The sequence below is a fragment of the Apteryx mantelli genome, chromosome 2 (genome assembly GCF_036417845.1).
Source record: "Apteryx mantelli isolate bAptMan1 chromosome 2, bAptMan1.hap1, whole genome shotgun sequence".
Taxonomy (NCBI): Eukaryota; Metazoa; Chordata; class Aves; order Apterygiformes; family Apterygidae; genus Apteryx; species Apteryx mantelli.
Window position 1 is genome coordinate 24,975,132 of NC_089979.1, and position 23,927 is coordinate 24,999,058.

At 36.8% G+C, this 23,927-nt stretch overlaps 1 protein-coding gene across 2 annotated transcripts in view; it reads left to right on the top strand.

Annotated features, from left to right (window-relative positions):
* The window catches only part of CPQ (carboxypeptidase Q), a 171,033-nt gene that overhangs the window by 129,992 nt on the left and 17,114 nt on the right, over window positions 1–23,927 (top strand). For both annotated transcript variants that reach the window (XM_067290338.1, XM_067290339.1), the window contains exon 7: window positions 5,142–5,343. In XM_067290338.1, coding sequence (XP_067146439.1) covers window positions 5,142–5,343 — 202 coding nt within the window. The remainder of the gene's footprint in view (window positions 1–5,141; window positions 5,344–23,927) is intronic.

Sequence of the window (23,927 nt, forward strand, 5' to 3'; positions counted from 1 at the left end):
TTCCTGAAAATGCACACATCAATAAAAATTGTCTTTGGTTGAAAGACAAAAAACACAATTTTTACTTTGAAAATTTTGGCAGTATTGCCTATTTTCAAATGAAAGTCTAAAACATTTCTGAAAAGGCTGACAGTGAGACAGAATCCTTCAGAGTCACTGACAGCATTTTCACACCCTTATTTTTGAACAGTAAAAGAGTTTAAGATATGATACGTTTTCCAAGAAGAGCACTTTTCTTTGATAAGTCTCTTTGTCAAAGAAGTGCCTGGAGAGAAGGCTACAGGTAATCTGGTGCATACCTTCCTTAGCATGCTGCCATCTTTAGAACTGTCTGCTTTTTCTTTTATATCATTCCTCAGAACTTATAATACTGAATGGTATTCTCTGTGACTCTTGGCAAATGGTTGCAGAGAGAAACAGTAGTGGTATTGAACAACACCAGACATGCTAGTAGTATGTTTTTACTGAGTGAAATGCTAATAAGTAAATGACTGAATCCAGTTCCAAGCCTGTTGAAGTTACTGGGACTTTTGTCATTAGCTTCTCTGAGGTCAGAACTCCACTCCATGACTTTAAAAGAAAACAAGTCATAAAATTTTTGGACTTCTTTACTGACAGCTTTCCCACAAAGTGTGGCAGAAAAATATTTTGTCTTACTATTAACAAACACGAGTCTTGTTCATACTTTATCATTTACCAAAAACTGCTAATCTTCAATTTTAATGCAACTTTTTCCCATTTAATGACACGGTAACTTATGAAAATTTCTAACTCATGTTGTTCGTGATTTTCCCTGTCCTCATTTAAAAAGGTTGAGCTGTATGATCATGCTTGTGGCTGGTGGTTATTATGTTTTGATGCCAGCAGATCCCTGCTTCCTAACAGCTGTTTTGATTTATTCTCTAGTTTCCATTTATGCTGTTTTGCTTTATTAAATAATCTTGATCCTAAACAACAGTTCAAAATTACACTATGCAATGTTTATATATTATTAAATACTTAAAGGATATTATCTGTTTTTTTTTTCCTCCCAGCTGTCACATCCGCTTAGGTGTTTCAGATGTTTTCTTTTGTCTTTCCTATATTCTTAGATGCTAGACTAACAAAATGGGAGTTGATTTAAACATACTTTTAGTAGTGCAAGTGAGATGACTATCATTTCACCGTAAGTTGTGTGAAATGATTATTGCCATGCTATACTTAGATCCAAACTGCTCTGAATCAAGCACTGGAATACAAGACTACAAGTGTTGGTGTTTCCTGAAGTTAAGTGTAAATCAATAACAGAAAGCTAAAATGCACTGTCAAATAATTGATGTCCCTTATTATGGGAACAAATTAGCTCTTAGTCAAGGACAGTGCTTTGCCGTTAAAAACTTAAGTATTTTCTCTGTAAAATGGTGATTTTTCTCAGTAGGATTAAAAAGAAAACCAGTAAATGAGCTGTTGGACAAGAAGTAACACTATTTTAAATAGCTCCAGATTTCTGAAGTCTTTCAGGACAGCTGTTCCCTCCTTATCCTTTCAGGTTTCTTACTGCTTTAGCTGGGTAAGAGGAATTGCGATCAGTGACTCAGTAGATTAGTCACGAGATGCTGGAATCTACTTTTACATTGGTAGGTATTATGGGGATTTTGGTCTGAATAAGTAGCTACCTGGCTGACCGGGTTTCCCAGTGTCTGCTCTAAATGGGACTTGTTTTTTACAGACCGAAGTACCAGTAATTCTTTGTCACATATATAAGAAGGTTTCTTTTTTCTTGATTAGAAAGATCTGATTGTAATTTCGTGTTTTCAAGTGCTTGCCTTAGAGATGAGAAACACTTAAAATATATTTTGGTTTTACTTAACAGAGATAAAAATAGATTGTTTTTTAAATAAAACGAATAAAAGAAATTAAATTTGAAAATTTAAAAATAGAGGAAGTATTGTCAAGGAGCATGCTTATTTGCATATTCAGTGAAAATAGCGAGCTGTAAAAAGCCAGTTTTCCCATGTAATCTTTATTGTAATGTTTCATTTAAATATTTCTTATAAGATGTAAACATGATAAGATAAAGAGAAGTGACCCCTTGTGACCCAGTCACAGAAATGTAAAGAATAAACATCTCTGTTTTGAGGTTCAGAGAATTAGGCAGCAGGTTACACTAACAAGATTTAATCTTCTGGTGTGTGCTAAGTGGCACATTAACAGGATGCAGCAAAAGGGATTATTCTCTAAAAAAACTGTGGACTGAGTTTAGACTGAGTTTGCCTATTTAAATGATGCCTTCAATATGGGGAGATGGAGGAAACAGCTGAGCCTACAGTTATCTTATAAAATCTTATTGTTACATATTACTGTTTACTTTAATTAGTCAATGGGCAGTCTCAGACTGCTTTGATAAATGGCATTATTCCTGCACCATATAGGACAAAGGATGGTTTTTCCTCATGGCACATTTTCCAAAGAATATTTCTTTCTGTATAAGTAGAAGTGCTAAAATACATATATATACAAAAGTGGGTATTGTGAAATCAGCCCAACCCCTTTTTTTTATGATTGCAATATCCTGCTTGCAAACTTGACAATGAATAGATTTAAAGTTAATCATACCTTCTAGTGGACCAAGCAGGGAAAAAATTTCTCAGGGACACATGGTACTTCAAGTAGTTATTTTTTGTTCCCCAATGAGTCTGTTCTCTTTCCCCAAAACATTTTGTTTTCATGTCACTACAGCATGTTCTAAGAACTGAACAGTTTTACAGTATAAATGAAGAGCAAAAATATGGTGTCATGTCTTGTGGGTGGTTCATTTTCTCAGTTTCATATTAAAAACACGTGTAAACATTTATATGAGAAAGAAAGCAATTGGCGAATGCCATAATACTCCTAGAAATTTATACAGTTCTGTAAATTAGGAATTCTGTTCTACATACTGGTAGGTAGAGATTTTTCTTGTGAGTATCCACACTGTTCCCATACTTTCTCTTCTCCTTACCTTATGCTGCCCTCCCCCAACCCTGAGTAATCCTTTCCATTGGCTTTATTACTACTATCCATTGCAACTTCTTTAAAAATTATGAGAAGTTCCGTTTTGAAGACTCAGCCAAAAAGGCAGTTTCTGAATCAATTCCATCACAGTATTATACACTGGGCAATATTATTAAGTTACCTCTTGCTAGCAATTATGTCATTGCAACATGTTGTTGACTGAAACTATCCCTCCCTTCTGTCTTCTGCCTGTTCACAAAAAAAAAAAAAAAAAAAAATTAACTTCAGTAAATACTGACTCTTCAATGGCAAACTTTTACTTCTGTTTCCATTCACCAGCAGAAATTTGTAGCATCTTCCCTCTTATACTGTCTCAGCTATTTGACTTATAATATAAAGATGATTTTCATTCTAAGACATTCTTTCTGTTGTACCTGCAACTTTTGAGCATCATTAGTCCCTTTTACAATACAGTGTGTTTTCCTTGGCCTGCTTCTCTTCCACTGCATAGAGAGGATTGGCATATCATGAGCTCATGTTGAGATTCGTGGCCTGTAATACTGCTTTTGATGACAGGGTTAGAGATCACATGTATCCTAATTCTTTATGCTTAGACTTTTAAAGACTTAAGATCTTTTCATTGTACAAAAATAGCAATTGTCAATTTGGTGACAATGTCAGTTATTTCATCTTGATTTCCAACAGTTGATAAGTGGATAGGTAGATTGGTTATTTTAAGGTATTATAAACCTTTATGGTTGCTTCTTTGTATGCAAGGGGTTTGTATCAAATTTTTTAACTGCTGTATATGTTTCTAAGTTAGAAGTGAATACCTCTGTTATGCTGGAACTTATTTCACTCAAAAGAGAAAAATTCTGGAAAAATATAAATATGAAATGTATAAATACAATAATATAAGACACAATTCTTGGCAAATTCTATAAAGAACTTCTGAAAACTTATGGGGTCAGGTTTTGATATTTGTGCAATATTGTATTCACAGCCACCTGTAGTTCTTATTTGTAGTTCATATTTATATCCAGAAAAAGGTGAAGGAATTATTTATTGAACTGCAAGCTTATATAACCTGTTAATAACATGGATCTATTACTCGTTGAGAGCACATAGCTCTTCTAATGATATTGTGGTAATAATCCATGACAGCCATAAAGTTCTCAAAGCAGATCTGGGCATAGAAGTAAGATCTCCCATCCCTTACAAGTATGAATAAGTTCTCTTAGTCATTTTCAGGATAGTTTGAAGTATAACTTTTTATGCAGGACTGGGCCATAAACTGCATTATTTTGCAAAAATAGTTTAAGTGTCTCTCAAAAAGAATAAAACTTTTCTTCCTGTGAAGTTCATAAGTGCTTTATTTCAATTAGACCTTTATGTCTGAGTGCTCTGAGTGTATAAGAGGCAAATAAATGGCTCTGGAAGATAAGTTTTATTCTTTTAGCTAAAAAGAATATTCCAAGTGCACATTGAAAGCAATTGTTATTATGCCATGTATAGGCATATTCTTAAAATTTCACCTTTCCTGTAAGGATTTACCTTGAAAATACTAACTTTCTTTCAAATAGGCATTAATTCCTTCAGGTCAGACTGAACCTTAGAATTTCAGTACTCTAGCTAAGTCAGATTTGACCACATAGTATATCGAAAATAATATGTTTTTGAAGAGACAACAGCTGGTTTGTCAAAAGGGATATCCTTCACAGTCTAACCAACCTTTCAGTATGTCTAATTTTAAAACTGAACAGACTGCACACTCTCCACTCTGCAATAGAATTTCTTGAGCTTCAGATTTGAGAAGAAAATGAGAGCTGCAAGTGAAAATAAAATGATGGTGGTAATGGCTTACGTTTCTAGCTGGTACCTTTTAAGTTTCAGTGCAATTATTTCAGGAAAACGCTGGGCCAGTCATGTTGTGGATCCAATAAAATGCTAGTACCTCAAAACTGAACTTGAATTATTTCAATATTTTCAACCAGAGAGATTAGGCCCCTTAATTTATGCTTACATTACATATAATCACAGGAGACGTTTCTCTGCTTCTTCAACAAATTTGATATTGTCTGCTGTCACAGTAACATATAGAATTCAATATATCCTGATACATAAAAACAGAAATCGCAAAAGAATATATTCTTTCCTTACATGTTTAGAAAAATATCTCCAACTTCGATGTTGTCATGGAGTCTGATGAGGGCACCTTCAGGCCAATGGGACTGGCTTTTACTGGTACTGATGAAGCTCGTGACATTGTGAAAGAGATCATGACTCTACTGCTGCCTATCAATATTACAGATATTTATGACACCGCAGATGGAACGGACATTGATTACTGGATGAGAGATGGGGTGCCAGGTGAGTGTGCAGAGTACTTTATAAATAATACTGTTTCCTTCATACAGAGTTACATCAGAAGAGAATTCCTGTATTGTTCTGGCAGTCTAGTGTTTTGAAAATAATAAGAAACATTTTCTCTGAAGGAATAAAATTTACCATAGATAAATATTTAAAGGTAAGCTACAGAAATAGAGCACCATGTGTATTTGAGCTTCAGTTTAATAATGGTGTAGATTATGCATAACATAACATGCCTAAAATCTTCTTTTCAGCTTTAAGGATTTATAATAATTAATCCCAGACTGGTGGTTTATAAATAGTAAACTAAAGTAGAGAGAAATTATCCAATGCAAAACAAGTAATTTTTTATTATTATTACTTTGAAATATAAGGGTTTTTTCACTGTTTTATATGCTGAAGAAACAATTATTTGGAGACCTGTCCTTTAAAAGATTACAGTGCTTTAATGTATGCTAAAGAAGTAATATTCTTTGAAGTTCAAACCAGTTTGGGGGCTTATTTGGAGTACTATATCTGCGTCCAAGTGAGGAGCAGTTGTTGGAAAAGACGTTTGTAAGCCATGAGGGAGGTCCATCACTGTATAAACTCTGCCATGAGGAAGACCCCACGCTAGCGCAGAGTTTTGCAGAGCATAAGATTTCCAGTTAGGGGCTAGCCTGAATGAAACTGAATGAATTTACACTACAGTTTCCATTGTAGTTTCCATATTTGAATAATAGCATGACAAAAAAAAAAATTATGACATTGATATTTAAAAAATTCTGATCAGTTTTAAAAGTTTAAGGTTCTCTTTCTCTAGTGATTTATGACTGAAATAGGCTGTTGTGTGTTTATCATGCTAGTTTTACCAATAGTTACTATAGCCTTGGGATCTCCTAATCTGTGATTAACTGCCTTGTTTCTTACCTGGTCTTGTGGAAGATATAATGAGTTATGGAATGTATGATTCTTATTTGTGGAAGCAACCCTTTGCTTCTCACTCACCTGTGGTGTACAAAAATACTATGATGTTGACTACCTTGATAAATGTATGGAAATCTAATTTCCAAAGCAAAACATCTGTATTGGGCAAGAAGTATAGATAAATGGGTATTGTTAAACAACTAGGGCTTCATGTAGCTGGCATGCTGTTTTCCAGTTGAGGTTCAAGGTGTTTAGTGTAATGTCATAATGTCAGTGTGCCACTGGCATGCACCCTTGGCTAGGCTCTGACTGCACGTCTTGCCTGAACATTAGTACTGAGCGCTGGGCTGAGAACACCGTAAGCCCTGCCGAGAGGCCAGAGCCATGCATCATCCTCCACCGCCTCTAAGCACCCGTGCAAAGGCACGGTAGTCCAGAATTGTCAACTGACATGTCTGTGTTGTAGCTGGACTTTGAGAACTTACCACTCAGCTGATGTTTAGAAAATGTATCAGAAGGCTTTCCTAGGTAAGAAGTAGTCTCTTGTTGGCAGGCAGTAACAGGACTTCCATTGTGCTTCCAGTCTGAGGGAGACACTTATGGAAGAGAGAAGAATTTAATATTCAAATATGCTTTCAGCTGAAAATGCAAGTGGTGATTGTGATGGCAGTAGGTATTGAGCTCTGCTATACCACTTTGCATTGGTTGAGGGGGACCTGAAGCATAAACAGACACAGCTTGCCAAGGTCCTGTTGATTGGTCACCTGGGCTACATGTATAAAATAAACTCAGAAGGGCCAGGGCAGAACCCGGAGTGCTCTCCCGTGGTTGTCCATACTTTTTAAATGTTAGCACACTTCCCAGCACAGTTACACCCCACTCCAGCTAGCACCTTCCCAGGCAATGTGTGGGCATGGTTGAGGTGACGATGCAGGCCAGGAACTGTTCCCAACATGTAGTCTCCAGTAGGCCTCCCTGTTTTGGTAAAGACGAGAGTTTAGCTCGCGACATGACCCTGCCGTGCCACTTACTCGCAGTAATAAAACACAGGAAAAGAAGGAATACCACCCAGATTTCTTACCATGTGGCTCAGTGGTCAGATAAGACTACGGTGTCTTCAGAAAGAAAAGCTATGAAAAATACCATAAACTGTGAGATCACTTTACACCTTGGGAAAAATACAAAGTGCATCAGAACAGAGACTTCAGTTTTTAGATAAATCTGATTTGCCTTCCTATTAAAAATTTGGCACATTAATTTATTGTGGGGTTTTTGCTGTCTGAAGCTTTGATTCATTTAACTTCCTGTTAAGCAAATAACAAAGTGTTCTTACAGAGTAAAGAGCAGGGATTCTTTTTTTCCCTATTGGGACCTGATGTGAAAGAATTAACTCCACTAAAAGAATTTCTGCTGCTTCAGATTGTATTTCATACTGTACCAGGGAGAAGTTTAAGACATCTTGTAATCTTCACACCTTGTCTGCAGTATTCTCACTGCTCCAATGAGTCCTTATGGTATATCATAACATTGGAACAAATTGAACACACTCTAACAGCTTTTATAATTTTGTCCAATTTAAACAAGCAGGCAAGTGTTGACAGTTCATCAATTTTATTTAAATATTTTCTTGAAAATACACTTGATAGCTTTGTTTCTGCAAGAGTTAGAGAAAATATGGTGTACTTCTTGAACGAAAAGAATGGTTTCTGACATCATTTCTCTAAAATTTTTCTTCTTTACTATATTAAATAGAGTCTATGGTCAGATTTGTAGATACAAATTAAGTTAAAATTCTACTCCTCCCACTCCTTTTGGTCTGAAAGGTCCACAGAAGGCAACATTGCGTGTGTTTTTCAGAGCCATTCATAGTTGCTCCTCAGGCAGGCCAAGTAACTCCTGCTTCATGCTTTACTATTTCCAACACTTTTATTTTCAATGGACATGCAATGAAATGTCATTCATAATGTTGCTTAAGTGAATTTGCAAGAAAACAGTGTTGATTGTTCTGAGGTTTTAGGATGAGAGAGGCCAGAGAAGTACAGAGTGCTTTACAAACCATGGTATGAAGTTTAACTAATACCTCTCAAGTACAGGCAAGGTAATCTGCTTAGGACACAGCAGTGTAATGCTGTATGACTGCAAAATATTAGAAACATTTCCATCAGTGGCCTTTACATTTGATTATGTTGAGAACAGTTCAGTCCAACAAGAGGAATGTCTGTATTTTTGTTTTTTTAATGATAACCAGTTTTCAGCTACTGAAAATATTTGTATAGCGAGTGTTTTGCTTTTTCACGAAGCACAAATCAAATGAAGTTGGATTTTTGTGGCATCACATTTTATGCTGTGGTTTTACAATTTGAGGTGACCATTGATCCTAAGACTACTCCTTTATTAATAATGCTGTTATCTTTCTCAGTTTTATTTTTAAATATTCAATTATGTATTTGGTTTTAGTCAAGCATATATGTAAACTCCTGATGTACTGTTGGCTTTTCTTTTCCAGCACTATGTTCTAACCAACAAGTGTGACCAGCTTTTGCAATTAAAGGAGGAAGGGGTATTTGTTGGGGTTTTTTGCTTTGCTTTCCTGTGATTTCTTTGCCTGCTTTTTTACAGCAGGCTTGTTCACTGTCTGAAAGGGTCAAAAAACATTTAGCAAACCCCACTAGACCACTGTTCTGGTATTTTTGTTAAAAAGCAGTGTATCTGATCACAAGGCTACTTCTAAAGTGATTTACACCAGTTCCTAAGGTAGCAGCATTGGGGCTGAGTCAGCTGTCCTTGTAAGCTTTCAGAAGTTGGGAATGAGGGGAATGAGGTGATTATATGTTCATTATGGTATGCAGTGAAATAATGTTCAGATTTAGATATTATGGGAGAGGAAAACTGGTGCTCTCACATTTTTGCAAATGGAAAGCTATTGTGACACAGTATTTTCAGGAGAATTGGTTCAAGGGTGTTCCTTTCTCTTGGGTTTGTAAATGAGGTTATCTGTTGTTACAATGTTTATGATGGGAACACTTGTCCATTAGGAACTGAACTGTATCTGAGACCACGTTGACCCAGGAAATCAAACAACTCTCAGAAAGCATGTGGCAATTCCTCTATTTAAAATTCAACCAGAGACCTAGAGGTGAAACTCTTTTTTTCAGTGTCACCCTGAACCTTGTTGGTTGTTCATGTGTCTCTGTCTCCACAGTGACGGTGTCTTGCTTTTTTTGTTACATTACATGACAGGAGAAATTATTCTTTCAGAAACAAATAAATCAGTAGTTCATCTAACTTTAATGTTTCTCCAAAAATCAAAATTAATTTATAACCAAATGTATTAGTCATTTTCTCAGAGGCAACAAACAAATACTATCATACATCATTTCTCTCATTTCTATATTTTTATAGTGCTTTTTTATTACTTCCATCTAAAATAAGATGCATTCTGGCCCTTGGACACCTGACTTTTGCATGCACTGTTTCATTTCTTATTACATAAGAGGTCAAATTCTGTTGTTGTCCTCCTTTTCCAGAGCATGCTGCCCCCCTTCTCCCATGTACCCATACCTACCTTATAGCACCAAACACGAAGGTTTACATGCAAGAGCCAAACCTGCTGTTTTGCTTGGTGGCAGCCAGAGGTGTGTTTGAGGAAACAGTGTTATGGGAAAACTCCCTAACCTGGGGTTCCCAGCTGGGCAAGCAGAATTGTATAAAATATATATTTCTCAAATTATAGATGTGTAAACTCTATTGTCTTGGCTGTATCACTGCTGGGAAGTAAAATTCCACTGAGGTACTTGAAGCGTGGCATCTCAGCATACTTGTTTCAAACTCTCTGCAGACTTGGGCAATCTTTGGGTCCAGCTTCCAAGCTTCTTTTAATAGCCAGAAGAATAAAAACTGTAAGGAAAAAGAGGAAAAAACAGATGTATATAGTCCTCAGACTTCATAAGCCAATGCTGAAGAACTTTTGTCTTGATTGTGCACAGGTAAGGACTGTTTCACTCTAAGAAAACCTTTCTTTAAGACGAGAGAGAGAGAAAAAAGTTCCCTTAAAAAAATAGAAGTGTTCAACTTGACCTCCTCACTTTAATATATATTGTTTGTGTGATTTGCAGTCTGAAATGTTCAGTATAGGTATCACCTGGCAGCTCCAGTTATTTGATCAAATGACTGACACAAGTGAAATGTCTCCTGCTCTCTCATGAAGCAATAAGTTAGACAAAACTCCTAAACACTGTTAACAAAATTAGCTTTATACATAGTGCTAAAGTATGTAGGTAATTTTAATTAGTCCGCAGGTGATGCATTTATATACTCATTGGGAGATGCCATAACTCTCTCTGAGTTCCCACTGATCTGGATATGTGTTGATGCATACTACCAATACCAGCCAGCCACCATGTGCCTGGTTTATTTTTGCCAGGAAATGAGAAGTAAGGTGCTTCTGGTGTACACCTATGTCTTGCCTGATTTTTAATCTCTCTGAGATAAGTGTACCAGCACTGTAGTGTAATAATTAGCAATATTGTATTACTTTTTGAAGATCATTCATTTCCTTTTAAATGTCTTATTTTATCATTCCAAAAGGAAATATGGTGAATGAGTATGTTCCTTTGCAGAAGTCAAGTTTTCTGCAACTTGGGAGATATTAAATTAAACCAGTATGTTAAAAGAACAATTTTAATTGCCTGGCACTTAAAGATCCTGCTATAAGTGCTACAGCTATTAGAACCATTTAAAATCCTGATTGCATTTAGAACTGTGTATATTAATCTGTAAAATAATTAATCTATGATCTAATTTATAACCATTCCATAAAAATAGGCTTTTGAAATTAGAAATTGCTCTAGACTAATTAAAAAAAAATTAATGCACTGCAACTTTTTATGATGGTGAGTACCTTATATTGGCCTATTATGTGACCTTTCCTGTTTTTAATAAAGTTACCATTAACATCTTTGAGACTAATCATTTAATAAAAGAGATAGTCTGTAGGTTAGAGTATGTTTTCTTTCCAGTTGTGCCATTTGATTTCCAGACAAGCTTGATCATAGTTTACAGTTCTTTCCACCATTATACTGCTTGGGTTTGAAACTTGTTTTGGAATATTGGACTTCTTCCAATTTTCAAATTCCAAATATTGCAATTTGTCTACTTGTAATAATTAACAAAAAGCATCAGAATTTCATCAGAATTGTTTCCTGTAGACTAGGTACAGGACACGCAGATATTCAGCTGGGATGATACTACTGGAGAGAGGGATGTAATTAGGTGATTAAGCATAGTGCCTGAATGTAAAATTTTACTAGGAGTTTTAAGAGGGCTTTTGTCGTCTGTTTCTCATTGGAGCATGTCCTTCTCTAGTGCTAGGGCACAAGGCAGTCCTTTCAGATAAAAAATAATGTGCCATCTTTGTGGCAAAATAATTGATGATTTCACAAATACTTGGAAACTGCTTGTACACACTTGTTCTGACATAAAAGACTACTTCTTAAATTGACTTTCTAAATGTCTACCTTAACTATGAGCTCCCACTGTAATAGTAATTTTTAGTACTAAGTTATTAGCTCACTGATAGAAACATTCAGAATAGAACAGTCTACATAAGCAAGAGTGAATGCTACTTTTACTAGCAGGTAGTATTAAGTGGTTTTACTTCATGTATACAGTATTAGTGAGGTTTTAGTGAGAGCAGGATCACAAAAGAACTACAAGAAGACTTGCAAGTTTAGAAATTATGCCTTAGAGTGAGAAGCTTGAGATGTTAGATTTCTTTCAGTTTATGCAAGGGTATGTTAAACAGTGACTCAATTACAGCATACATATTAGGCTGGGTAGAGATTTTTCTAATGACAGCACCTTTTAGTCTTGTTTTAAAAAATAATTCATTAGAGATTCAGTCTATCTAAGTCTAAACAAGCTCAAAATGGAGGAAAATGAACAGCTTTTAAGAATAAGGTTAGTTAACAGAAGCAGCTTACAGACTTGATGAATTCTCCATCATTTTGAACGTGTAAAATAAGAGTTGGGTGTCCTTCAAAAAGTCAAAGATGATTCAGGTAGGAGGACTGGGTTTGATGCAGGAGTTACAAGGTGAGGTTCTTTCCAGTGTGGTGTTCAAAAGATCTCATTAGATGGTAATAGCTCTTGTAGGCCTTAAAAAATCCATGAGTCTGCCTGTAAATCTTACAAGCATTTTCTGTAATGAAATACCTCCTTCCTATTTAATCCTCACCTATTTCAAATAGACTTAGTTTTTGAATATCGATACATCTTGTCTTTGAGGTGTACAATGTTTAGGGAGTCTTAATTGTAATTAGAAACAGGAATAATTAGAAACAGGAATAATAAGAAACAGGTAAACTTGACAGTCCTAGAAGAAATTTAAACTGTGAAATCAAAAATACTTAAGCTTTATCATATATTGCTGAACAGCTTGACTTTCATATTTTATTTCCAGTTATTCTCTTTTTCAAGTATCTACTGCTTTTTAATTGACAATGTTTTTTGTGGTCATTAACTAAGAATTACAGCACACTGGTTTAGCAGCTGATATTACATACTACTTACATTTATCTTTTAAAAAACAGAGGCAAGGAAGCCTTAAAATAATCTTATATGAATATTGTAATAGATGAGTTTGAAACTGTGACATTTTGATTGGCTTTTATAAGCCCAGAAGAAATAAAATTGTTCCAGTGCATTAAACATTGTACAAATACTAAATAACCTCATTTATCTAGTAGAGAAAAATGAAATTAAATTGATTTAAAGAAAATTGTAATTTCTAATGGTTCCTGCACTTTTTGGTTGATGGACTTCTTTCTCTTAGAGATATTTTGTCAATGTTACTTCTGTAACAGTGCTCCTATTTTTAGATGCTTGCTCTTCAGAGAAGTTCAATGAAGTCAATTAGGGTAAAAGACTAATATTAAATATGTTTCTTCTTTAACCACACAAAATTCTTCAACATTTTAAAAATCATCAACAAATTTGCTCCTGCTACACACCTTGTTAGTAGGAGAATATGATCTGTCTCCAAAAAGAAGGACTGAAAAATATCTAACTGAGAATCTCAGTTGGATTTTGGGTGTGGTTGTTTTTTTTTCTGGCTCTGCCTCTGACAGGCATATTAATTCTCTATTGTTTACTGCTTAGGAAAGCTGAATTATATTTCTGTGGGTGGGAATATTCAGTTCATATGGAATCAGTTGCCATTTGTTGAGCCTAAAAAAACAAGTGTCCTACATTAACACACAGAGCTCAGTGTTAACATGTTAAATATGCAGTTTGGAAGTACAAGTTACTTATTCCTAGAACTGTCCTCCACTTCACTGAAGCTCATGCAAATAAGGAAGTAAATATAAAAAGAAAGGTTTAATTTGTCTTCCATAAGGAAGTTGGAGGTGGAAAGTGTTCCTCAAATGGAAAAGTGTGAAAGTTAAATGTAAAGCTCTCAACATTTCTTTTTTTCCCTTTTGGAATTTATGTGAAAAATTAGATGCATTCATAAGGTGGAAATGTTGGGAGATTTCTAACCAAATGTGTAATGATTCAGCATGGCTGTTAAGAACAGCAGCACCTCTTAGTAATATCTTTGGATTTCTGGATTTCATTCCTGGAAAGCAAACTGTAATTACATCAATATCAAATACTGAATAAAATAAACTGTTCAGTAGCTGAGTACTCAAGGAATACTGACTGTAAGCTCCCTTTGATGGGAAGGACACAGGTTAAATGGATTAAGAGATGGCTGGCAGCTCTCAAAGTAGTTTCCTATATGGAGTCACATGATGAGTGTTTCTAATAGGATTCTTCAAGGACTGGTATCTGTTCAACTATTCAGAGTTTCCATTGGTGACCTAGAATCAAATTTAAAACCATAACTTATTTAAAAAGCAAACAAACACAGCTGCTGTAAACACTATTGGAATGGTAATGATGAGAACAAGCTGATCATCTGCGATACAAAATGCTTTATTATTTTTACATGGTAAGTTGGGTCTGATCTCATCCAAGGTGAGATTTCCTGACACCTACTTTAAGAAAGAGAGGAGTTTTTTTCTACAGATAACCTCTTTCTTCATTGGTGACAGAGAGATCCTAGAGGACCAGCTTAAAGTAGATACTAGATTTACAGGCCCCTGCAGTTAGGTGAGATGAACTGCTTAAATTCATTTTCATAGAATCATAGAAAAATTTACATTGGAAGGGACCTCTGGAAGTCATCTAGTCCAACCTTCTCCTCAAAGCAGGACTGCCTTCAAGGTTAAATGAGGTTGCTCAGGGCCTGTCCAGCTAAGTTGTGAAAATATCCAAAGATAGAGATTCCACAGTGTTTCTGAGCAGCTTGTTACATTGCTTAACCATGTTTATTGTGAACAAAAATGTTGTTAGGTCCGACTGGAATTTCTCTTGTTTCAGCTCGTATCCATTGCCTCTTCTCTTTTCTGTGTGCACCTCTGAGGAAAATATAGCTCCATCTTAACTCCTCTTTAGGTAGTGTAAGACAGGAATTAGATCCACCTTTAACCTTCTCTTCTCCACACTAAACAAACCCAGTTACCTTAGCTTGTCCTTGTGTTTCATGTGCTCCAGGCCCCTGATCGGGTTAGTGAGAGTCCACTGGATTCAGTTCAGTTTGTTGACATCTCTGTTGCACTGGAGGCCCAGAAGAGGATGTGGTATTCTGAATAAACACTTCCTTTGACCTGCTCACTAATCACTTGCTAATGTAGCCAGTTGCCTTCATTGCCAGAAGGTCTCAATGATGTCTCTTGTTCACCTTGTCCAGCAGAACCTGCAGGTCCTGTTCTGCAGAGCTGCTACCTAGCTAGTCAGTCCCTAGCCTGTACTGTTGCAGAAGGGTATCCTGTTCCAGTACAAGACTTTGCATTTGTGTTTTTGAATCTTGATTGGTCCTTGTAAGCCCATTCCTCCTGGTTTTTGACCTCTCTGAACAGCAGCTCCACCTTCTAGCATAAGAACTGCTCCCCCATCATCCACAAATTTGATGAAGACATGGTCTATTCCATTGTCCAGATCATTACTGAAGATGTAAGGGTTTTGGCCCAGTATTGGCTCCTGAAGAACACCACTTATATCCAGCCAGCAGTTAGACTTCAAACTGTTGATGGCTACCCTTTGATCCCAGCTGTTCAGCCAGTTTTTCGTCCAGTTTTATTCCACCCCTCCAGTCCATAATTTTCCTGGGGACTGAAGGTTGACTGGCCTACAACCAGCTGTCTGGGGCTTTTTTGCCCTTCAGGGCAGCCTCCATTGGGATCATGCTGACCAATTCACTAAACAAACCAGGACTGCCTCCTGTGAAGTCCAGGTTTGTTATTCTGCTACATGCGTTTCTCAGTTCCTCAAGATCTTAAACTAAACTGCACCATATCATGGTCACTGCAGCCAAGACTGCTGTTGGCTATTGTATTCCTAATCAGTTCTTCCTTATTTCCCCTAACACACTCCAGAAATTTCCTTGGTTACTTGTGCCCTTCTGGCAGGTATTTAGTTATCACATTGAAGTCCCCCACAAGAGCCTGCGATCATGAGACTTCTTCCACTTATTTAAAGAAAGCTTTCTCTTCATGATCAGACCATCTGTAGTTGACATGCACCGTGATATCTCCCTTCCTGGTCATTTCTCTGATCCTGACCCATGAGCTGCTGACAGGCCTGTTGGCTGTTCCATAGCAGAGCCCCATGCATTCAAGTCACTCATTAGTGCAGACCACAAATACCCACTACCATCTTCCCTGTGTCCTTTTTTAAGAGCCTGTATCAATTCGTTGCATCATAATATAGTCTCGATTATAAATCTAAGAAAAAGACCAGAAGGCAATACCTGTGGAATGAAGAGTGCGTGCTGGGAGGCAAGGGCTCTGGGAAAGCTCTTATCCAGGGCTGTAGTGGTCAGGTTAACTCATTGTCAATTCTCAGTGTCATTCTGCAGCACAAAAGCGCTGATGCAGTCCTAGGCTGTAGAAAGATTTCCACTCCATCTCCTTAAACAAAAGAAAAAATCTATCAACTGCTGCTCTTGACTACCTGGATGGAAAATGAGAGGTGCCTCTAAACATTTCAGACATGTTCTACCCAATAATGCTACTGAATAATGCTACCCAATAATTTTAATATACATTGGAGTGATAGGACACTAATTTTAGAGATTTGTGTCTGTTTCCTGTCTCTGCTAAAAACTTTCTCTATGGTTTTGGAATAATCAGTCAGTTGGAAAAAAAATGGGAGCGTTAGTCCTTCTTATCTTACAACTATCCATGCAGTATCTTTCATGTTCAGGTTATGTACTCATTGCAGTTCCTGGTATGCAAAAGCTATCCTATAAAGCCATAATCTTAGTGTGTCCTCTAAGTACTGCTGTATTGCTGATAATTAGTCGTAAGAACAGAAGCATAGCAACTGATACAGTTATTCTCATTTCCCCCTTTAGCTTTGTTTCCTCAATAATAATTTTTAAATGTTACATATTTTCACTGGATTAATATGTCTTTTCCATTTAATAAGGGGCTGCAAGGAAAAGCAGAAGCTCAAAATCAGTGACTTCTTCATGAACAGTTGAAGATAGTTAGTGGATGATAACCTGAACTTCCATGTTTTAAAGTTTATTTTCTTCCTAATCACTCTGCATGCTAGTTTTTCTTTGGAATGGCCATATCTGGGAGCATGGAAGAACAGAAGGATTATAATGACTTAAATAGGGGGTTCACACATTGAAAAATTGGAAGAGCTTTTCTGGACACCAAAGCTAATGATAGGGACAAGATACTAGGCAGGAATTAAGTCAGATTGTTCTTTGTTTTTAAGTGACTCTGCTATTTGCCACTAGTCCCATGCTCCCAAAGGGCTGAGCTGCAGATGTTGGAGATGTTGCTGAGCTGCAACTTTATGTTGGACCATCTAGGAAAACACTGCCTATACAATGTTGAATGAAACTTGAAGCTTAGTCCAGTTTGGTAAGGCCAAAAACCTAAATCTAAGAGAATACATTCAGAGAGATCAGACTGGGACAGAGATATAGCAGGTTTTGTAACAGAAACATTGATGTAAGAATGGGCAAGGGCAAAGCAATGGATGTTACTCTAAAGTTTAAACTACACTCATTACTCTGTTACTATTCTTTCATTATTCAGTATAGCTAATAAAGCTAATAATACAGCACCTCTACAACAATTTTTCACCAGCAATCTGAAAGTTTTACAGGGAAAGGAGACAGTAAAAGTATCTTAACTACAGGACACATGATGGTTTTGGTCCAGGTGTGTTTTTGATCCAGGATCAGAAAGCTTTTTAGCAACACACTTTTGGGTATTACTCAGAAATCTTGTCTCTTCCTTAAGCAGCAAGCACATCAAGGTTTAATTTGCAGCTGGCATTTTATATGTAAATGTCTGAGGCTTCTGAAGAATGCTTTTGATGGTAGACCTATCTGAACAAATACAAAGCTCAGAAATCGTTTATGGAGATATCTTCCTCAAAGGAGCAAGTTCAAAATTGTTTTGGTGTCAGTTTCTCCAGAAAAATGTTAACATTAACAAACTTCAGAATTGGATCCCTTCAAACGTTTTGTCTTCAAAACTGATTTTACAGCTTTGGTCCCAATGCAAATCTACAGTGCTATTGAATTTCTGAAAGGCAGAATTTATTGAGCAACATGAACCTTTTTGACAGACTTTTCCCAGATCTCCCTCTTTCCAATGATAGTATGTTGTGTTTTCTTATAATAATTCCAATCAAATAAAAACTTTGGTCAGCTGTGGAATCGGTCACAGAGAAACACGTATGGTGAAAGAAACTGAAGATGCATTTGTATCTTGCAGTGACAAATCTGCAAGAAAAGATTGTGGGCTGCATAGGAATGCAAGCCCAGAGGTGCTGGGTTATTGTTCTGTCTCTGACATGAGCTACCATCATCATCAAACAATTTAATGCTTGCTCTGTTTCCCTAAAGATAGCAGTTACCCTGAGAGGTGCTGGGGAGCGACCTTTTTCTGTAAAATGCAATAAAGAGGAAAGAAACTTCACTACCTTAATAGTTGAGTCAGTCCATCTTCTACTGGAGTCATCAGACCTTGCATGTATTTAGGACAAGTGTAGGTTTAGCTGCTCAAATTTACTGAATGCTTGTAAAGAAAATAACAGCTTATGTGAAAGAGCTTCCTACAAATGTGTTTTAGGGACACTAAGTAAACAAATCTGTCTTCAAGCTAAAAACATGCACCTAAATGTGAGCAGCAGTTTATTCAAGTACTCCATCCAAAGAGCCAGAAAACCTAATTAAGAATTATTATCCAGCAGGGCCACTCTCTTCACAGCTCTTGGCTATTTGCAGTGCCTTTGACAGAGTGCTGTCTCAATCACCATGTAGAGCTTGGAAATCCACCAAAGAAAATGGGCACTCTTCCTGTTGCTTAGCTGGCTAAACTAGATTTTAAAACAGTTCAGTTCTATTAACTATATTAAACCTGAGCAATGACCTTCTAGGACAGTAGAATTTTTGTAGTTCTTGCTGCTGTGTTTAAAGAAAGCTAAAGTAAAGAACAGCTGAAAATAGTGATTTTCAAACTGTGGTCTCCAAATTCCTGAGGGATTGTGGATTACTCCTAAAAATGTAAAACATCATCTGCAACTAAGAAGAGAGCAAATTTGTTGTCAGTAGGCTTGATTATCCATCTGATGTCAGTAGGGATCATCCATGTGTTAGAAAATGTTTATGGATCTTAAAATTCGAAACAGTTTAAAATGATTTATGTGGCATTGTGGAGGGAAAAGGTTTTGCACCTTGGTTTCTCAAGGGGTAGATTCTCCTTCCCTACCAGCAAAGATGTGAGGGTTTAGAATATTGGAATTTTACAGCTGGACCAAATTTCCTTTGGGATGTGTAACTTACAAACAAGTCACCAGCTGGAAGCTACTGGAAGTAACTTACAAAAGTAAATTACAAATATGAGACAAAAAATATATATTTTTTTCTATCTGAGGACAGAACTTACTGTGGGAATCCTAAATTAAAGTGGTTTTACCTGGACAAGAAATGTCTTGATTGCCTGCCTACCTCCACCACCCAAACCCACCACCACCACCAAGCAAAACAAAACTGTGGAAGGTTTTAGGAGCAGGCTGAGAAGCATCAGTCTTTAGTTGCCCATACATGAGCAGACAGATGGGAGACTTTTACCACTATTTTTCATACATGCACACACAGCACTTCAGGTGAAATATTTAGGAGCAGGACATTTTTCTGATGTAAAGTTCTTATTTCTAGGCTGTTCCTGAAATGCGGCATGAGGCTCTCGCAAAGTTTGCCATCTAGTTTAGTGCATGCGAGGTCCACCTGGAATAGTGATTCTGAATTTCCCTCTACCTGGCAGGCCGAAATTGGCTGTCGTCACAGATCAAGTAAGGGGTCAGACAAAAAAGATCTGCAGTCTGTTAAGGAGTTGTTTCAGAAATGCATACAAACAGACTAGATTTCATAGAACAACAGAGCTGACGAGAAGGTCTCTAGAGATCCCTCTGATCTGATCTGATCTCTAAACATCCTTCCGTCCCAGCATGATCTTGCAATACCTGTGTCATTTCTTTCATGGTTGTTTATGCTGTTCCTGAGGACTTACCATAATGGAAACATGGTCTCACCAGCCAGTCTGTTACAATGCTATTTTTAGTGCATAGGAAGGTTTTTCTAATATCTAATCTAAGTATTTCTTGCTGCAATTTAAGTCCATTAGTTCTATTTTCTCTCCATTAGGAACCCAGAGACATGATTATTTATTTTCTCTTGCAGTAGACTTCTATGTGAAGTTGATTTTTCCTTTCTTGATGTAGTATCTTACACTTGCCCCTACTGAACAGCATCTTGTTTTTTCAAGTATCTCCAGTTTGTCAAGGTCACCTGGAATCTTGCCCTCAGTGTCCCTGCTGTGCTTCCCTGATTGGCATTGTCCCTCAGCATAGGCAGAACTCTATTCCATCATTCTGGTCTACAGTGAAAATACTGAATGGCCTCAGACCCATACACTGCCCCACTCTATACATCCTTCTGTTTTTCATCCCTAAGCACACTGTCCATCCCATCTGGACCAACATTATAATATACATCATTTTCTTTGTCTCTTTTGGCATTACCATTGGTGATACTATGTCAAACAATTGTTCTGGAGTCCTCAGAGGTTGCAATATTATTGAGTTTTTACACATATTTTAGGGAATCAGAAGGTAAGTTCAAAGGAAGCCATCATGTATACTGAGTACTCAGACTAAGGTGCTGGAACATACTATATTCTAGTAGCATCTCGAGATCACCATGATATTATTACACTAAAGACGTTGTTCCTAGATATATGATTTGGTGTTTCTTCATATTTACAATTCTTTGCAGAAATAGTTTCCATAGATGGACTAGCTCTTCAAGCTTTTAAGGAGAGAAAGATTTTGAGAAATGTTGACTTGTATAAACAATATCTGTTTTGATGAAATTGTAAAAGAAAATAATCATAATGATGAGTTCCACTAAGAACAAACGTTTCGTTCAAGTTTAGAGCAATGATTGAAAACATTTGTTTTTCTTTTAAGGTTTTTATTTCACATATGTATTCAGTCATGAAAATGTACATGGTTGAACTATTTGGCTTTACAGTTTATTTCACTTTGTGAGAAAAAATTGGCTTATCTTTTCTTTTATTTTGAGATAGAAACACCTGCCCCCCAGAATTTTGCCATTTGTCACAAAATGAAGAGCCTAGCTTTTCTGTAGTTCTGCCTTTAGTTGACAGACTGTCTTAAAGATTTCATGAAATTGCAGTTCTTCACATCATGTATTACTTCAGTGATGAAATATGGGTTATAAATCATTAGTTTAATCAAAGGAAACCATTCCTTATACTGTACAAGCTTCTCTCCAGAGTTTTGACATAAACGTGAACATAAACCACCAAGCTAGTTCCAGGTTTTATATCAGGTTGTCCTGCCATGTCTAAAGGTGAAAACCATCAACAAAACACAATTGTCATCTCTGAAAAAAAAAGAAAGAAAAGAATATGAGAGACATATATGAACAGCACAGGAAGGGTAAGTAGAGAATAACTGTTCACTTTTTCTTATATAACTGGAGGATCAGAGTATCAACACTGACTTCAGATTTAAGATAGAAGGACATACTTTTTCAGTCAATGGATAAATGAATGGAGAAAATCAGCACCACAAGACGTTTTGGAGGCCAGGATCAAACATACGTTTAAAAAAGATGGAATACTACATGGTAGAAAGGTCCCACAAAGGCCATCAAACACAATGATATGAATACAGCTTCAGACTCAGAAAGTTCTTAAACTGTAGATGACTGGATAGATATACTGAGGGAAGTGACTCTGTTTTTTTCTCATTCTTTCTCAAAACATTGGCTGCTGTCAGAGATAGGATAGTGGGCTAATTGACCCTTTGTATTTTTTCCCAATTCAGCTGTTTTTATGTTTTAAGTAGCACAAGTCTGCATGTAGACTAGCACCTAGATAGCACTAAATAATCTGGATAACGAGACTCCCTGTACTCTGTACAGTCAGTGGCCTTTTAGATGAAAAGATGTTCTACATATTATTTAAAGTGTTAGCATATAAATTATGATGCAGTCTTTCCTTTGAGTCTTTGTCTCTATATAATATAAATCAGAGGCCCCCATTCTGCAGGTGAGTGTCTGTGGGTTTCAACTGCAGAACTTGGCCCAAGTTTAAAGGCAGTGTAACACAAATGGAAAGAGGAAAGATGAAAGTAATGGGGTAGTGTTTTATGGATTCTTGGGCTAGTTGTAGGCTTTCAACTTTACAGGCTAGCTACTTTCAACTGAAAGCAACTTTTAATGTGTTTCCAGATTTAGGCCAGAGATAAACAAGAAATATTAATGATACCAATGATCCCTATTGACTCCTTGCTTATTATTTCTCTTCTGTGCTAAATGAATCTGCAAGCAGATGAGACATTGCACCAGCAGACCTTTGATTCAAAATAACAGAGATGCTGAAATAAGCTGAAAGTGTTTGCAATTAAAAAAAATATTGTTAGCATGTTTTCTTTTACATTTCAGGGCAGAATTAGTGCCCCTTGTACATGCAACATGTTACCAGAAGAAGTCTTTAGAAAATTACTGCTGATGGCTATACAGATGTTTTTCTTGCACTCAGACTGTAACTGGAGCACTTCACAGACTTACTCAGGCCTTTTGTTGCATTAATAGAAGTTCTTGGAGAAAGGAGGCAGAAGTGTTGTACGTGCAGTTTGTACCTACATAGTTTATACTGGTTTCAAGCAAGCCAGGGTACATACTTGTTTGCTGTCTCTGCTCACAGCCTGTACTCAGAAAGCTGCAGAAAAAAAGATGGCAAAGCATAGGTTAATTCTTGGGATGTTTTTCCCCATAACAAAAGATCTAGGGAGGTTAGCAATGTGGTTCCTAAGCTGTTTGCAGTGCAGTGCCACCATCAACCCTGAAAATTGTTACTAGCTCTCCAGCCACCATTACTCTCAAGTTTATAATTGACAACAGTATAAAGATATGGTTTGGCAGAGCCACTCATGGTCTCTCACTGTGTTGAAGTTTGTGAACCACAGGCTGAACATATCAGGGCTTAGAAAGTTAGCTGCAATAACTTCTTTTCTTGGCCTGAACAATTTTAGCCCTTCTAATTAAGAAATAGATTTCATTGTGCAACCAAAATTGATCAACATGTTTTAAACATCTTAATCATGAAAATGTCCCAGATTATGCATGTCTTAGTTTTAAATCATTAAGATGTGTTAAATAGGAATCATTGAGGAAAGTTAATTAGTCTATGTGCCTCTTCCTTTAGTTCCTAATTACTATAGATAGGTTTCTTGTCCACCAAAACCTGCTGGCTAGCTTATAGTGCAGATATTTGTGTGCAATATTGCAATTAAAAGGCCATAGATTGGATGCTGTTTGAAGCCTCCAGGTGTTCTGCATTTATGTCTTTAATTTTAGCACATTTGGGGGAAAGAAGGGATCATCCCTCAGTTAAAAATGTCATTTGCTTTCTTTCTGTTTTACACGCAGATCCGCTCTTTAGGTTAGACAAGTAGCTACCAGGAAGTCTATTGTAAAATAATTTTGAGATATTGTGCAGTGTTTTGGGGAATGTTATCATGGTATTTTTGAAAATCTTTATTCAAAATACTCAATAACAACTTCATTTTACTAACCCTTGGTCCAAGTAATGACTTCAAGTTTCTAATTAGGGAGTAAGTGGGAAGGGATAGCAGTGTAGGGTGTGCTGTTCAGTCACGTGCCTCTGCCAGAATTCCTGCTGGGACCTTAGCTAAGAAAGTGCTAAGAAACACTTCTCTAATAATTTAACATGTGTGAGTATTCCTGTCTGCTGAGCCAGCTCTCCTGTGTCTATGGAAACAGGCTGGATCATTGCTTTACCAGTGTCTTAGGCGAATATTGCATCAGTCCTCCCAAACCAGCTGCATCTTGGCTTTGCCTCGTATAACTGTGAGGAACGTGTCTTGCACCCATTAGTTAAGGCTTCTGCTTGCAGCTCACTTTTCTCTGACACCATGTTTATTGCTCAGGATCGTTTCCTTTCTGCATCAATCTGTGCAAAAAAATTCTTCCTCCCTGTTTTAGGATTCTGCTT